The sequence below is a fragment of the Mesoplodon densirostris genome, chromosome 3 (genome assembly GCF_025265405.1).
Source record: "Mesoplodon densirostris isolate mMesDen1 chromosome 3, mMesDen1 primary haplotype, whole genome shotgun sequence".
NCBI lineage: Eukaryota > Metazoa > Chordata > Mammalia > Artiodactyla > Ziphiidae > Mesoplodon > Mesoplodon densirostris.
The window spans coordinates 114,678,434-114,695,178 of record NC_082663.1 but is presented as its reverse complement, the minus strand read 5'-3'; the positions used below and the strand labels follow the sequence as shown (position 1 = coordinate 114,695,178).

At 34.9% G+C, this 16,745-nt stretch overlaps 1 protein-coding gene across 1 annotated transcript in view; it reads right to left on the bottom strand.

The window, feature by feature from the left end:
• DDX46 (DEAD-box helicase 46) overlaps nucleotides 1-16,745 on the bottom strand; it is a 54,148-nt gene that overhangs the window by 27,175 nt on the left and 10,228 nt on the right. The window contains exons 6-15 of the mRNA XM_060093376.1: nucleotides 15,600-15,751; nucleotides 14,423-14,536; nucleotides 12,890-13,055; nucleotides 12,055-12,175; nucleotides 11,312-11,487; nucleotides 10,265-10,386; nucleotides 8,835-8,913; nucleotides 6,950-7,032; nucleotides 1,222-1,386; nucleotides 206-368 (exon numbers count right to left, since the gene is read on the bottom strand). Coding sequence (XP_059949359.1) covers nucleotides 206-368; nucleotides 1,222-1,386; nucleotides 6,950-7,032; nucleotides 8,835-8,913; nucleotides 10,265-10,386; nucleotides 11,312-11,487; nucleotides 12,055-12,175; nucleotides 12,890-13,055; nucleotides 14,423-14,536; nucleotides 15,600-15,751 — 1,341 coding nt within the window. The remainder of the gene's footprint in view (nucleotides 1-205; nucleotides 369-1,221; nucleotides 1,387-6,949; nucleotides 7,033-8,834; nucleotides 8,914-10,264; nucleotides 10,387-11,311; nucleotides 11,488-12,054; nucleotides 12,176-12,889; nucleotides 13,056-14,422; nucleotides 14,537-15,599; nucleotides 15,752-16,745) is intronic.

The following is a 16,745-nucleotide window of genomic DNA, read 5'->3' as shown; positions in this document are numbered from 1 at the left end:
TTATGGAATTTGATCAAACCAATGTTGTTGTCTTATTTTCTTTATCGCTAAGATGGAATAAAATAATGCTTACCCCCCACAGAACTGTTGTGAATGAAAAATGACATGGTGACATAAAATTTACTACTAAATTAGAGACAAAGGAAATACACAGTACAGTGCTTGGCTAAGTTAAGTACTTCACAGAGACTTCATTAAACGTTACCTCCATGAAGAGACATGCAAGGGTAAGAAGCTCTCATTAAATCTTTCAGAAGACCATCAGCATGTTCCTGCTTATCCACAAATATAATGACAGATCCTGATTCTTGATAATGGCCTAGAAGTTCAAGTAGCTTCAAGAATTTCTTTTCTTCTTCAATCACAATCTGAAAACAACACATTGTACCAAGTTAATGGAGTAAAAATCCAAATACACTGCATGAACAAAAACATTCATTTTATTTGTGGCAAGTAAGTAAACAACAAGCATCTTCCTATAACTTTAGGAAGGGGTAGGAAAATGTTGATTTTAATTGATAAACCACTGAGACCAAAAAAAAATTGTAACTTTCAGACACTAAGAGGCTTACAAATGTGGACAGATGATCATCTGTTCTCTGACTCTTAACTTCACATCCTATTAACCAAAGAATAACATAGGTATGTGACATTTTATCACCAGCCCACCACTTCTGGTGAAAAAAACTAAAAGAGCATTTAAACAGACAGTTCCATGGAAGAGCAAATTCAAATATATTTGGTAGGGCTTTCCTGGTGGCACAGTGGTTAAGATTCTGCCTGCCAATGCAGCGGACACGGGTTCGAGCCCTGGTCCAGAAGATCCCACATGCTATGGAGCAACTAAGCCCGTGTACCACAACTACTGAGCCTGCGCTCTAGAGCACGTGAGCCACAACTACTGAAGCCCGTGCGTCTAGAGCCCGTGCTCCACGAGAAACCACCACAATGAGAAACCCACGCACCGCAATGAAGAGCAGACCCCACTCACCACAACTAGAGAAAGCCTGCACGCAGCAATGAAGACCCAATGCAGAAATAAATGAATAAATAAATAAAAATTTTAAAAAATATATATATATTTGGTAAAATGTTAAAGGCTTCAGTTGATGTGTACTATTTAATTTTAGAAATTATCTGCCTACATCACAACAATCCCAAAAGGATGACACAGTGCCTAAACATACAGGGAAGTGGGGGTTTCCTAAGGACTGTACGTACCACTTGTTGCTCCACATCTGAGCAAACCACACTTCTGCCTCCAACCTGTACTTCAATGGGTTTACTCAGGATTCTGCGAGCCAAGGCCTCCATAGCTCTGGGGAAAGTAGCTGAAAACATAACTGTCTGTCGGTCAGGACGAACATTATCCACAATGCGCATGACCTGAGAAAACATTACAAATAAGCATGGTGAGTGTAGTCTCCAAAAATTGTAGGACAGTAAAACCAAGTAGAAGGAACTTTTGAGAACATCTATTCAGTGACTTTTAAATGTGTTACCTTAGAATATTATAATTGATTTTACCCTAGAATTTGCTCCTCTCATAGTTTCTCCCTCTCAAGAAATGGCAACTCTAGTCATTTTGGTTTATGCCAAAAATCTGGGAGCCATCCGTAACTACTCTCTCTCTTACTCATCGCACACCCAATCCATCAACAAATTCAGTAGTCTTGATCTTCAAACTAAACCTACAATGCAACTATTCCTCACTGCTATTTCTGTTTTCCTTCATTTATTCAACACATTTTTACTGAGCAACCATTATGTGCCAGGCATTGTTCTAAGTGCTTGGAATACGCAATAAAAATAGAGAAAAACTTGTCTTAATAGAGCTTATATTCTAATGAGGATGGATAAACAAATATATTATGTTACAAATGGTGATAAAAGCTACAGGAAAAAAAAGAACAGTGATGGTGGACATACTGTTGAGGGAGTGGGATACAGGTACCAATTAACTACCTCAGTGTCTAAAGAGCCCTGGAGGAATCAGGGAGTTCTAGGATTCTTATGGCATAAACAAGAAAAAAAGACATAATGAATACAATTATTAATGATGGTTTCAAGAGAGACAGGGGTGAGTGGCTGGAAACTGGAAAGGGTAATGGTCTTGCCAGGAATACACAGGACCACATTTTTACTCCAATCAAAGATGATGTGATATCTGTGAGAGGGGCTGCCCTACCCAAGGCATGTGGAAATCCTGGGCTCCTGGTCCAAACCTCAACCATCTCTCATCTGGATTATTTCAATTGTCTCCTACCAGGTTTTCCTGCCTTTACTCCTGTCCAAGCTGAACTCTATTCTCCACCCAGCAGCCAAAATGATGGCTTTAAAACTAATGCCAGTATTTTCAGTTAAAAATGTTTCAGTGTTGACCGCACATACTTACTTCTCTTCCCTTGAAAAACCCTGTAAAATGTAACAATACAGGGATTGTTTTTAAAAAATTACACAAACCAAAAAAGACAAAGAAAATAAGACAGGACACGATAGCAACAACATTTTGATTAAGTGGTACCTGACTTAGCAGACCCAAGAAAACTAAATCCTAAAATGGGAATGAACTAGACTTTCAAGAAGTGGCTTCTCTTACACCCTATCCTGTTTCTCTTCTTCAGAAGGATTGCTCTTTACCACTTGATCTTTACATAAATTTCAGAGTTAAGTTCTCTTTAATGTTTTCCAGTAAAGTTTCACAGTTTTCTCCAGATACATATTACACATCTTTGTCAAGCTTATTTTTTCAAGCTTTTGTAACTTATATGATTTCTAAAGTACCTTTTCTAACTTACTGGGAAAAGAACTGCAAATGACTTTTCTTTACTGACTTTGTGTCCAGAAATTTTACTATTCTCTTTATCAATTCTAATAATTTATCTGTATATTATTTTGAGTCTTCTACAAAGATAGTCACATCATCTGCAGATAACACTTGTTTCTTCCTTTCTAAATATTATACCTTTTTCTTGCTTACTGTGCTAGGACCTCCAGCAAAGTGTTGAGTGAGTGTTCACTACTTAATTTTCTTTCTTATGTTAAAAGCTTCAAAGCTGCACCATTAGGTGTAAGGTTTGCTACAGGCTTATTCTGGTAGCTCCCTACTAGTCCTAGTGTGCTGAATTTTTAAACCATCAGTGAAATTTTATCAAATGCTTTTCTACATTATTTGAGATAATAGTATGGTTTTTCCCTCTATTCTGGTAACAGGGTGGATTACATTACTTGATTTTTCTAATGTTAAACCAGCCTTGCATCCAAAGGATACTAACTTCGATATGATTAATTATCTATTTTAAACATTGCTATATTTGGTTCCTTAATATATTTTTTAGGGGTTTTGCATCATTGTACATAAAACCATAACATAACGTTTGATTTCTGTATCAATATTATATTGGCCTATAAAATAGAATAGCTACTATGGAAAAGTCTGACAGTTTCTTAGAAAGTTAAACATAAATTACCATACAATCAGGAATTCTACTCCTAGGTAATCTATTCAAAATATACGAAGAAGTATGTCCATACAAAGACTTGTATACAAATGTTCCTAGCAGCATTATTCCTAATCATGGAAATAATCCAAATGTTCATCAGCTGGCTAATGGAGAAACAAAATATGACATATATTCATATGACGGAATATTAATTACTCAGCAATTAAAGGAATAAAGTATTGACAAATGCTAGGACACAAATGAAGCTCAAACACATTATGATAAGTGAAATAAATATAAGCTAGATGTATACTGTATGATTCTCCACCCCCTCCACCCCCCACAGCACGGCTTGCGGGATCTTAGTTCCCTGACCAGGGACTGAACCCGGACTACAGCAGTGAAAGCACTGAGTCCTAACCACTGGACCACTAGGGAACTCCCTGTATGATTCCATTTATATGAAATGTCCAGAAAAGGCAAATCTCTTAAAACAGAAAGCAAATTAGTGGCTGCCTCGGGCTGAGGTGGAAATAGGAAATGAATGCAGACAGGCACAGGACATTTTTCTGGTGAAAGAAATCTTCTAAAACTGAATTGTGGTGATGGCTGAACAAATCTGTATGTGTACTAAAACCCATTTTATTACATACTTTAATAAAGTGAGTTCTATGGTATATAATTGGACCTTAACAGAGCTCTTTTAAAAGTAAAAGATTATAATGACCTTATAAATTGATGAGTATTCCCTCTTTTTTATACTTTGAAATAAAGTATGATTAGGAACATAATTATTTACTCCTTGAATGTCTGGTACAACTTGCTAGTAAAAAATTGTCAGGAACTGGTGTTTTCCTTGTAGGAAAACTAAAAGTTGATTTCTTTAACAAATGTAAGACTATTTTAGTGTTCTTGAATCTGTTTAACCTAAAGCTTTCAAATGTACTGGCAAACACAGAAAAAAAAGAAAAAAGCAAGAAGGGAGAAAGAGACTATGCAAGGAGATGAAAATTTCAAAAAACTATCAATATCCAGGGAAACTTAAGAAATTTCTGTATCTATGAGACAAGAACAGGATGCCATTTAAAATAAAAATTCAGAGAAAAGAAAAGAACATTTAGAAATTAAAATTATGAAAGCAGAATTTAAAAATTCAACAGAAAGGTTGAAAGCTTCAAGTTTAGGAAATCTCCTAGTACGGCAAAATGACAGAGATGCAAAATACTTAAGAAAAATTAAGAAAATTGAAGGATGAGTCCAAAAGGTCCAACATTCAAATAATAAGAGTTCCAGAAAACAGAAGGAAATTATCAAAAAGTAATTCAAGAAAATTTCTCAAAACGGAAGGATTTGAGTTTCTAGACGGAAAGAACCCACCAAGTAGTCAGGACACTAGTTGAAGAAAACAAGCCTAAATGACACAGAACATTAGGATAAAGATCCAAAAAGTTTCAAGACAAAAAGTACAAATTAAATACAAAAGGTTAATAACTGAGTAACATTGAATTTCTCAAGAAAACCAATGGAGGGACTTCCTGGTGGTCCAGTGGCTGAGACTCCACACTCCCAATGCAGCGGGCCCAGGTTCAATCCCTGGTCAGGAAACTAGATCCCACATGCCACAACTAAAGATCCCGTATGCCAAAACTAAGACGCAGCACAACCAAATAAATAAATAAATAAATATTTTTTAAAAAAGAAAAGAAAGAAAAAGAAGAAAGAAAACCAATGGAGACAAAAAGAAATTCTGAGGGAAAATAATCCTCACCTCATATCTGGCTAAATGTCAAATAAATGTGAGGGTAGATCAAAGACTTTCCAGAAATGCAAAGACTCAAAGAATGTACCTCCAAGCACTTTCTACTGAAAAAGCAGTCCATAAACAAAGGAACATACCAAGAAAAAGCCATGAGATCAAGTTCTGGTTAAAAATGAAAGACTGAATACATGCATCTATTTTTACACCCTCCAGAATGACAAAACATTATAGAAAGGAGACTTTTAAAAATTCACAATGATATGACTCAAAACAAAAGCAACTAATTAGGACAGTTTTGGTGAGAGGGCATGAAAATGTTCTGATATTGGATAGTGGTGATGGTTGTAAAGTTCCAGGAATACGATAAAAACCACTAAACTGACTGGGAAAGGGCACCTAGCTCCGTATTCCACCTGACTTCCTCAACTCCCTCTACTCTCTTTCTACAAATGGACCTGCTGTCTCTACTAGAACACATAGATAAAAAGCATATTCAATATCTCCCTCCTACAAAGTAACCTGTTTAATCTCCCCAAAATGCTTATCCAGTCCTTTTTCACATTACGCTCAGATCAAGCTCCCTATATCTTCCCCACTATCCCAGTCCTACTGGTTGGGACCCAAAAGATAAATTTAATGCTTCTTTCATGTGATAGACTTTATTCAAAGAATTAAAGGATGCTACCAAATCTCCTACTTCAAGCTAAATATTCCTCATTCCTTTAACTGTTTCTCACATGGCTCAAGTATTACCATAGTCCTGTTTATTCTTATATGCTCCTCTGTATCTCATTTAGAATGTGGTCCCTAAATCTAAACACAGTACATGCACTATCATATGACAGGTAATACATTTTTGGAGAATACATGAATAAACGGAAAAGAATGAACACTTTAACCATATCCCTTTCCAATATTCCATTTCTATTACTGCAGTTTGTGATTTAAAAGCATTTTTTTGGCATCCATAGCACATTGACCACTCTACTCATACAGCTCCTCTTGCTAAGAAAAATTTCTACCACCTTTTTAAAAAATTAATTAATTAATTACTTATTGACTGGTTGATTGATTGATTGATTGCTGAGCCGGGTCTTAGTTGTGGCATGCCGGTTCTTAGTTGCAGCATGCATGCGGGATCTAGTTCCCCAACCAGGGATCGAACCTGGGCACCATGCATTGGAAGCATGGAGTCTTACCCACTGGACCACCAAGGAAGTCCCTCTACCACCTTTTAACATGTTTTTCTTTAGGCTTTTTTTTTTTTTCTGTAGCCTTTAGGCTTTTATCACTAAAATTTTGTATTGAAGGAAACTGCACATATGAAGAATATAAAATCTAAGCTAGACAAGTGCTTTGGGCCTTAGTTTATACATCTGGAGAATGTAAACAAACTGTGCTATCTAGATCATAAGGTAGTGAAAAGCATGAATTAAAGCAATTTATTTGGAAGTACAATGAAAACTATAAAATATGAAAGCTTAAGTTTCTATTAGGACTCCACTTCTAATTTTACCAATGATGGTTTTAGATGGCTTAGGAAAGCCTGCACAAATACCTCCTGAACAAGTTTAATGAAGAATCCAAAACATAAATATCTACTTCAATTCCCTATGTCCTCAATCCACTGTATCACCACACAACAGAAATGTGTGTGAGAATTTCAGAAACCACACAAATATTTCATGCTCATGGCAGTTACAAGGTTTACTTTACAGTTCAAAACACTAAGAAATTTAATAAATACCTGTGGTTCAAAACCCATGTCAAACATTCTGTCTGCTTCATCTAAAACAACATAAGTCACTCTTCGAAGATTTGTAACCCGACCTAACATGAGGAAAAAAAATAAAGACAAAAAGAAAACTAAAAATCAGTCACAATTCATTTTATGACTACCAAAATCTTTAAAAAACTGTAAAGGGAACTAAAATGCCTGACTTAACCAGAGGGGTGAGTTAGGTATCTTTAAACAGTGAAAAGAAATTTTGGTTTACAATATCTTAATCTACTGGCAAATACTTTCTGACAGTGGGTATATGAGGCCCTTTATTTTGTCAAACTCGTCTCTTGCATACCATCATAGGGCCTGAAGAACCTGTAAAATTCAGAAAACAGCCCTCTCCAAAACACATCATAAAACTAAGACTGAGATGGAGCATCGAGCCACATCAGCCATTATCTGACAGCATCACCTAGGAAAAAACATATTAGAGATTACAGCGTATGTGTGGAAAGCAAGTTCCAGTGCTAACTACTTCAGACGCAGAAAATCTCTTTACAATACTTTATGTAGTACATAACCTACTTATATACAGTTAGAAGCTTCTAACGGGCATGTCAAAACATAAATAAGAAGCTATTCAATATCACTAGGTAACTAACATATTACACAAAAATTTTAAAAATCAATGTATTACATAGATACATTTTTCTATACAAAGATACAAATCCTATTTTACACAGTGCTCCCACTGGTTTAAGTAAATGCAACTGGCTTCTTAGCCAGAAAAAAACTAAACACATAGACAGGAAACTCTTTCTAAAGGATTAACACAAGCATTTCTATCAATTGTTGATTCAATCACCTGGCAAAAACATGTATAAAACAGTTATTAAATATAAACCAAAAGGACAGATAAAGGGAAAAGATAAAATTAATCAAGATGAATTTCAGGAGGAGACAATCAATGCAGCATTGAGAAAAAACAAGGAATTATTTCATTAGCATTCAACCCAAAACTTTTCATATGCTATACAAGCACAATGACTTATCAATACCAATGTCACTTTACCAACTTCATGTAGAATTAGAATTAAGTGTACAGAGAAATCCAAGCAAAATGCTATTAGAAACATGCATTACTCAAAGTTTTAAATACTCTATGATATATATATACTGAATACTACAATGGAAACCTTTGAAAGCATTTTCTTCAAAAAACAGAAATGTGCCAAAATAAATGCTTTCTAATATTTAAGTATTCCATACTAACATGTGCAGCCCCAATTAGTTTTGCAAGATTGGGAACAGCATTAAATTACCTACCTTTGATGGTTTAAGTCTCGGAAGCCCAGTTCTATAAATCTTGAAGGGCCTTTCTCCACAGAAGTTAAATAATGTCAACAGTTTAGTAACAGTTTTGATAGGGAATAATTTAACAAAGCACAATATTTGAGCTAAAAACATGCAAATTTACAAAAGATAAATTTTCTTGAAGCTGCAAGATCTTAACTTATCTAGTATTGTAAGAAAGTACTAGCTCCTATGGAGAAAAAGTCTAAATTGTACAATAAAAAAAAAATAGTCCCCCACCCTTTTAAAAGCAAAGCTAGGCCAAAATTGAATTTAAAATCCATGTTAAGTGCTTAAAAAAAAAAAATCAGATGGAGTAGTTGGGAAAAAAAATTTTTTTAATTAAATTGCAAAAATATTATGAATACTTGCAACAAAAGCTTGTTACAATACAAATTTCAAGATATTACAGCTTCAAGAAGAAATGTAGAAACCCTTTGGTGGTTTCTTGTTTCTTGTATCTGCTTTAACAAAAATGTACAGAATTCAAAAAGGAGAAAAGAGAACAAAAAACCAAACAACAACAACAACAAAAACCCCAACACCCCTGACTTACCACTGTTAGCTGCTAACATGTCAATCATTCGACCAGGTGTGCAAACAATAATTTCAGCACCTCTTTTCAGCTCAGCAATCTAATAAGAAAAGATGCAATTTTATAGTGTATTTATCACTAATGCTTCTTTACAGACTTGAAAATACTGACTGAGGTTCTTGCAGAGCTCCATAAGGTAAGACAGCCAGGTCTGATTAGAAGACACCAAAGCCTCCTGCTTAATTCTTTGGAATGCTGGAGCACTACTAAAGGAATAGGAAGCAGCAGACAGACCACATGATGCTGTAACTTTGAAATCAATGAAAACCAGAGGTTTTTACCAATTTTAATTTGACACAACTCCTCAAAAACCAAGAAAGGAATATGAGAGAGCAGTAAATAAAGAAATTTGATAGATCAATGTTTTTCAGATTGAGATTTGTTTCCATTAGTGAATCACAAAATCAGTAAGTCACAACCTGCGTTTTAAAAATGAAATCGAATGGAAAACACTAGACTTTGTTAGACATCATAAAACTTTGTTTGACTTCTATATAAATATGCATGCATGTACCAGCTTATTTTGTAACTGTATTTACTACAGGCTATGGCCAAAAAAACTGACACAGATAAACTCAGAAAACTAAGTTCAAGTGTTTAAAATAGCATTGGGATAACAAAAGCAAATATTCCCAAGATGTGTCTAAAATCTGAGAAGACAAGTCCTCAGAAAGGGTTTGGGAGTTAAATATGTTCAGAAAACGCCACTTAATTTATCCCGTTTTTTTCTAGCATCACAATATACATTAGCTTATTAACAACAAGAAGTCTTGCAGGAAAGAAAATTTTAACTTTGCATAGTCCAACATTTCCAAAACTTATTTGACCACAGAATCCAGTATTTTTCCTTTTTCTAGTTAAAGCAAAATATCTGATGACTAGCATTCTTTAGAAGACACATGGAGAAATGCCAATCTAAAGAGAGTGAATGAAGGTATGTTTAAATAATTCTCACTAAAATCATTTAAGAATGCAGATGTAACTCTGATATTAATACATCCCACTCAAAACCACCTTTTAAAGATGTCATTTAGATTAGAGAAAATAAATGTTGGTCCAGGAATCATAAGACCTAGATTCTAGGACAGAGTCTTACTTAAGCTAAAGACTTTGGTCAACTTAACCTTTCTGAACATCTGTAAAATGGAAAAAATAATCTGCTTCCTTGAGCGGGGAAAGACAAACACGGGAAAGCTAAGATATGAAAATGACTCAAAAATTCTAAAATATAACTTTAACATAATTCATTCTTACTATTATTTTCACACCTCATTTTAAAGATTTTAGAAGCAATCAATACAGAAAACACTAAAGCAAAAAATCACTTTTACATTATTAAGTCATTCAACTTTTAAAAGATTGCAAAAACTGAATGTTCCTTTTATAACTACCTGCTCACTGATTCCTGTCCCTCCATAAACACAGACCACTCTAAGGCCCAAGGTCTTCGAAAACTTCTTACATTCTTTAGTAATTTGTAAAGCCAGTTCTCGAGTTGGAGTCATGATGACAGCTGAAAAGATAAATATGTCAAAAGCCTAACCACCAAAATTCTTGAGAGGCTAAGCTTTATAGTGTTAAATTTAACCTCTGCAATCAAGTTCAGATCTTAGTCTAATTTTTGTTTTAACTTGTTTTATGCACCTTTGAAAATCCTATTTCAAAAGTTTTGTAATAGCAGAGATTGTGGTGAAGGATAATTTTAAGAACATGCTATAGGAAGATAAATGAGAGTTAAATACCTTACTCAACCATCAGGAAAATACTTGGTTGAAAAGAATGCAAATCATTCTCAACTGCAAATCACAGAGCAAAGATAATCAAGTGACTCACTGTGCTGAAGAGCCATGCCGTGGCTTCCGGAAACAACCTTGGTCTGAGGGGCACAGACAGAGGAGAAATATACTGCGCCCTCTCTTGCCAAGAGAGGAGTTGAACAACTTTCCAAAACCCTACTCAAATTTGGAGAAGAGATCTCTGCCAAATGAATCAAGAAAACTGAATCTAAAGACCTAATCCTGAATGAAATGTTGGCACTACAGCCTTTTAAGGCCAAAAAAAAAAAGAAAAGAAAAAATACACTTCCCTATAATCTTCTATGTTGAGTTTATAGATCCACTGATAAGCGCTAAGAACAAACCTCAACATAAATAAACAGATAGATGCACGAGGAGTCTACCTGCCGAGTCAGAGTTTAAAAACTGAGCTGTGCCAGGAGAGGCTGTTTTTGTACTTCTGAGATGTCACTCCAGAGTTCTGAAGATTCTCACTCCACCTGCTGGTAAGGGGAAATCAGCCCCAAAGTGCCAAATTCATAAAGGAAATGTACATAAAGACATCTTTATTGTTATAATTAACATTACAAAGCATCAGGTCTTTCTGATTAACTGACAACAAAGCTGTTAACTGAAAAAATAGTTTAATGAAAGGAATTGTACCTATTGGCCCCTCTCCTTCTTCTAATGACCTCTGATCCATGATGTGTCTAAACATGGGCAACAGAAAGGCAATGGTCTTTCCACTTCCTGTCTTGGCAATGCCAATCAAATCTCGTCCAGACATTATAGCAGGAATCGCCTGGGTTTGGATTGGTGTAGGCTTTTCATAACCATGCCTTAAAAAGCAAACCAAAGGAAGACAAGGTAAGAACTGTGATCTCTGGGTCCCTCAAACTGTAAAAGTTTTCCAAAATGTATATCCATAAAATGAAAAGGAATGAAGTCCTGAGACATTCTACATCATGGATGATGTAGAAATATTTGAAAATACTACACTAATTGAAAGAAGCCAGTCACAAAAGACTATATTAGTATGATCTTATTTATATGAAATGTCCAGAATAGAAAAATCTATAAAAATAGTAGATGAGAGGTTGCCTAATGTGGAGGAGAAAGGAGAAAACTGACTAATGGATCCAGGCCTCTTTCGGGGATAATGAAAATATTCTAAAATTAGATTATGGTAATGACTGCACAACTCCATAAATATACTAAAAATCATCAAATTGTAAACTTAAAGGGTAAATTTTATGGTATGTAAATTATATCTCAATAAAGCTGTTTAAGAAAAAATAATCAAGTTTTCCCATTAGATTAAAAATGTAAGCAAAGGAATTATTTGTGTAAAGGGCTATTTTTAGTAGCAAGATATTGAAAAATGTGGACAACCACTGAACACTTACTTTTTGAGAGAATTTAAGATCTTCATAGAAATCCCACACTGAACCCAAGATTTAATTGGTTTGGGGCAACCTTTTCCCTTGACAATAATGCCCTCCATTTCCAACCGAAATACATTCACCTCTACAAAACAAAATCCAGATTAAAAACTCTTAAATATTGTTCTATTAGTGTCTTCTACTTTTCAATGAGGCATGGTAAGATTAAGAATTTTCAATTCTTTTCTAGTGCTCCTGAAGATAATTCCATAGAAAAGCTATGTGACAAAGCACTGAACAGCTCAGAGAGACAACTAAAGTGATTACTGTTGCAACCAATTAGGAACAAAAGAAACACTCCAATTTCTACAATTTGGCTTTTATTTTGACTTAAATTGTACCAGCAATAAAAGAACAATGATTGACAAGTAATACAACCACTTGTTCTTTAAGCAAGGGTTGCCCAGATTATCCTTATTCTATCAATATCACAGATTCACATTGGTTCCTAACTCTCAAATATCAGAAAAGGTTAACAATATTTTATTTGCTAACTTCACATGAAGAGTATTTTCGATGCTAAAAATCTCAACTACATGAGCCAGACTAATTTTTGCTCATTTTTTTTAATGTTTCCAAAAACACACTAATTCCTCACTGCTCCAAATCTTTGCGGATGTTGTCCTACTCTCTAGAATGACTTCTCGCCTTCTAGTTCTCTCTCATTTCTCCAGGTAAGCCAGGCAAATTCCTCCTACCCATGCATCAACTCACAGGCCTATCAACGTTCCTCCCAGGCAAGGTGAAGTGTACTCCCTCTGTTCCCACAATAACCAATAAATGAATAAAAAAATTCTACCCTCTTGAGACATTTTTGCCAGTTCTGGAACTTCAACATAAAAGTTTTTTCTGAATTGTTCATATTCAATTTTTCCATGATCCACTGGTTCTAGAAGCTTTCTCTGCTTTGTCTGATAACCTGTAAGGGCAGTCTGAAGATCAACTTCTTCCTCCTCTGAAGAATACTATAATTAAAAAAGAAAAATTAAGAGCTAAATCCATTACTACTTTCTGCTATGGGAAGAAATATTCCTAGTTTTAAAGATCTTCCTCTCCTAGAAAATAGTCTTTGGCTTTTACTTTATTTTCTGAATTTTCCAACTTAGTTTATTTTTTCTTTGCCCTTACAGAAAGCTATAATAACAATATAAAGCTAAAATAAAAAAATAATTTTAACACAGCTTTAATAAAGTTTTCCTATAGTTTACTCTATATAAATCTTTACAATGAGTGCTAATAGGAAAAAAATTTAATTTATTCTGTCACTTCATTTCTTCTCTCCCTATTCTATGTCTGGGATGAGCTGATGAGGGACAAGTGGGAATCAAATAGTGGGCATACACTTGTGCAGCAACACGGATGAACCTAGAGAATACCATACTATGTGAATTTAGTCAGACAGAGAAAGACAAATATTATATGAGATCACTTATACGTGGAATCTTAAAAATAATACAAATGAATTTATTTGCAAAACAGAAACAGACTCACAGACACAGAAAACAAACTTAGGGCTATCAAAGGGGAAAGGGGAATAAATTAGGAGTATGGGATTAACAGACACAAACTGCTATACATAAAATAAACAACAAGGATTCACTGTATAGCACAGGGAATTATATGTAATATCATGTAATAACCTAAAATGGGAAAGAATCTAAAAAAATATATATATATATACACATGTGTGTATATATGTTTGTGTGTATGTGTATATATATGTATATATACCTATAGATAGATATATCAGAATCACTTTGCTGTATACCTGAAACTAACACTGTATTATAAATCAACTATACTTCAATTAAAAAAAAAAAATGGGCATACAGCAAGAGGTCAAAGATGTTAGAATGTCCTACCAATTTGAATATGCGGCTACAATACTGTTGAAAATAGCAAGAATTTCTCCTAAGAGTAACTGAAGAGCACACTTCCATCAATGCTTTCTTATAAATACTTCTAGGACAGTATCGCAAACAAAGTAAAAAATTAATGAAGGGGGCTTCCCTGGTGGTGCAGTGGTTGAGAGCCCATCTGCCAATGCAGGGGACACAGGTTTGAGCCGTGGTCCAGGAGGATCCCACATGCTGCGGAGCAACTAAGCCCATGTGCCACTACTGAGCCTGTGCTCCAGAGCCTGCGAGCCACAACTCCTGAGGCCTGGGCGCCTAGAGCCTGTGCTCTGCAGCAAGAGAAGCCACTGCAATGAGAGGCCCATGCACCACAGCGGGGAGCAGCCCCCACTCACCGCAACTGGAGAAGGCCCGCGCACAGCAACGAAGACCCAACGCAGCCATAAATAAATAAATAAAAATTAATGAAGAATTACCTCCATGGCATCCTGGTCATTCTCCATTAGCTCACCTTTCTTCTTATCGGAATCTACGACTGCTTTTTTGGTTGTGACAACAGTGACAACTTTTGTGACTGTTGGCCCAGACTTCTAAAAAAAGAACATAGAACATTGTAAAGCTGAAACACAGATCATACACCAAATGAAACACAATGATAACTGTCACAATTTATAATTTGAATTAACTTAGTTGTTAGTGACAACCTAATGAAAAACAAAAAGTGGTCTGCTTTCTCCTGACTTGCTTGAATTTAAAAATGTAGGTACTTCCCTGGCGGTCCAGTGGTTAAGAATCTGCCTTCCAATGCAGGGGATGTGGGTTTGATCCCTGGTTGGGGAACTAAGATCCCACATGCCGCAACTACTGAGCCCGCATGCCACAACTAGAGAGGCCCACACGCCGCAACTAGAGAAGCCTACATGCCGCAACAAAGATCCTGCATGTCGCAACTAAGACCCGACGCAATCAAATAAATATTTTTTAAAACTTTTTTTAAAAATGTAATACAATTGCACTATATTTTGTAACACATTAATATATAGGTATGCAGTATATAATATATAATTTTATATAACATTATGTAATATAATTTATTTTAAAAATACTACTAAATGGTAATTTTCACTCATTCAACAAGCCAAATACTATTCTGGGACCTTAGGATAAATCAATAAACAAGACAGGTACGGTAAAGATCACTGCTCTTGGGAAGTTTCTAGAAGAAGAACAAACAATAAACACAACAAAAAATTAATTTATATAATTTTCCAAAAGGTAATAAATGCTATTAAGAAAAAGAAAAACTAGAGTAAAGAGGATCAGGAGTATAAAAGATGGGAGTGCTGGAGAAGGACCTATTCAGGGCTTATTGAAGAGGACCTACTGAAGAGGACCTACTGAGAAGGCAACAAGTAAGAAAAAATACTAAACAAAGATGATGGTAGTTAACAGTGACTTCTAAAAGAACATTTGCAGTTAAAACTCACTAGTATCTCTGCTATTTAGAAAAGTATTGACACTTCTGAGATGGGGAAGGAAACAAAATCATTAACTTTACAAAGCCATGCATGTCAGTAGTAGGTCAATGCACCAATGAATTCAAGTTACCCAATTAGGAATGTAAATCTTTAAAAATAGGAGAAAATTCCATACCTTTTCATTTCCCCCACCACCTTTCACACTTCTCATATTAAACTTTTTTACTTCCTCTTTCACTTCTTCCATGTAAGCATCTAATGGATCTAACTCTTCACCCTCCATTTCATTTCCTTCCTTTTCAGCCTCTGCAGGATCATCTTCATCATCTAAAATATCAGAATACACTTTCTTTGAATTTGTGTTTCAAAAGGAAATACTTCACAATGAGACCACACACCCCCCATTAAAGCCTTTTCTCTTACTATCCAAACACCTTCCTTACCAATTAACCCAGGCACAACGCAGTTCAAATACTCACACTGGCAAGGTTTTAAATCCAGCAGGTATTAGTTTTGAATAATACTAATAATAAAAGAAATAAATTATAAATTATTAAACTGAAAAGAGGAAGAAAGACTAATATGTCTAAAAAATGGATCTCCAGTATGGTTTTACAACTACGCTAGCAGAAGCAGAACTAAAAACTCTGTCTGCTAAAATGGTATGTTTATTTCTTGCAATTATCTTTCTTTAAATCACACAAAGAAAAAATAATAGCACATTCTTAATTAAAGACAATCTAATGTTCTTTACATAACTAAGATGTCATCACTCCTTAAAGGTATAAACCATTTATCTATTTAGTTCAACTTTCACAGAAAATGAAAAATTCACAGGAATTTTCACAGAAAATGGAGCAAAATTCCCTTTTCCTATAATATCTCACACTCTTCCACTTTACTAAAATCTTAAACATCAATATCAGATGTGGAGGGGAAATGTTTCTCTTATAATTTATGAAAAAATCAGAGGGACTTGAAAACATGCCCTTAACTTACCCTCATTACTAACATTTGAAGTAAAAAATTAAAGAGCTATTTACTGACTATGCCCATAAGCACCTAACTCTCCACTCTAAGGTAAAATCAGTGATCCTTACCGAACACTACTATACAATTTTAAAATTTAATGTAAACATTAAAAGGGGCATTTAAAAATCTCAAAAAGAAACTAGTGATTCCACTTCTAGGTATATACCCAAAAGAACTGAAAGTTGGGACTCAATCAGATACTTGCACACCAGTTCTCATAGAAGCATTATTCACAATACCCAAAAGATGGAAACTTATATATGCAGCAACAGACTAATAGGTAAACAAA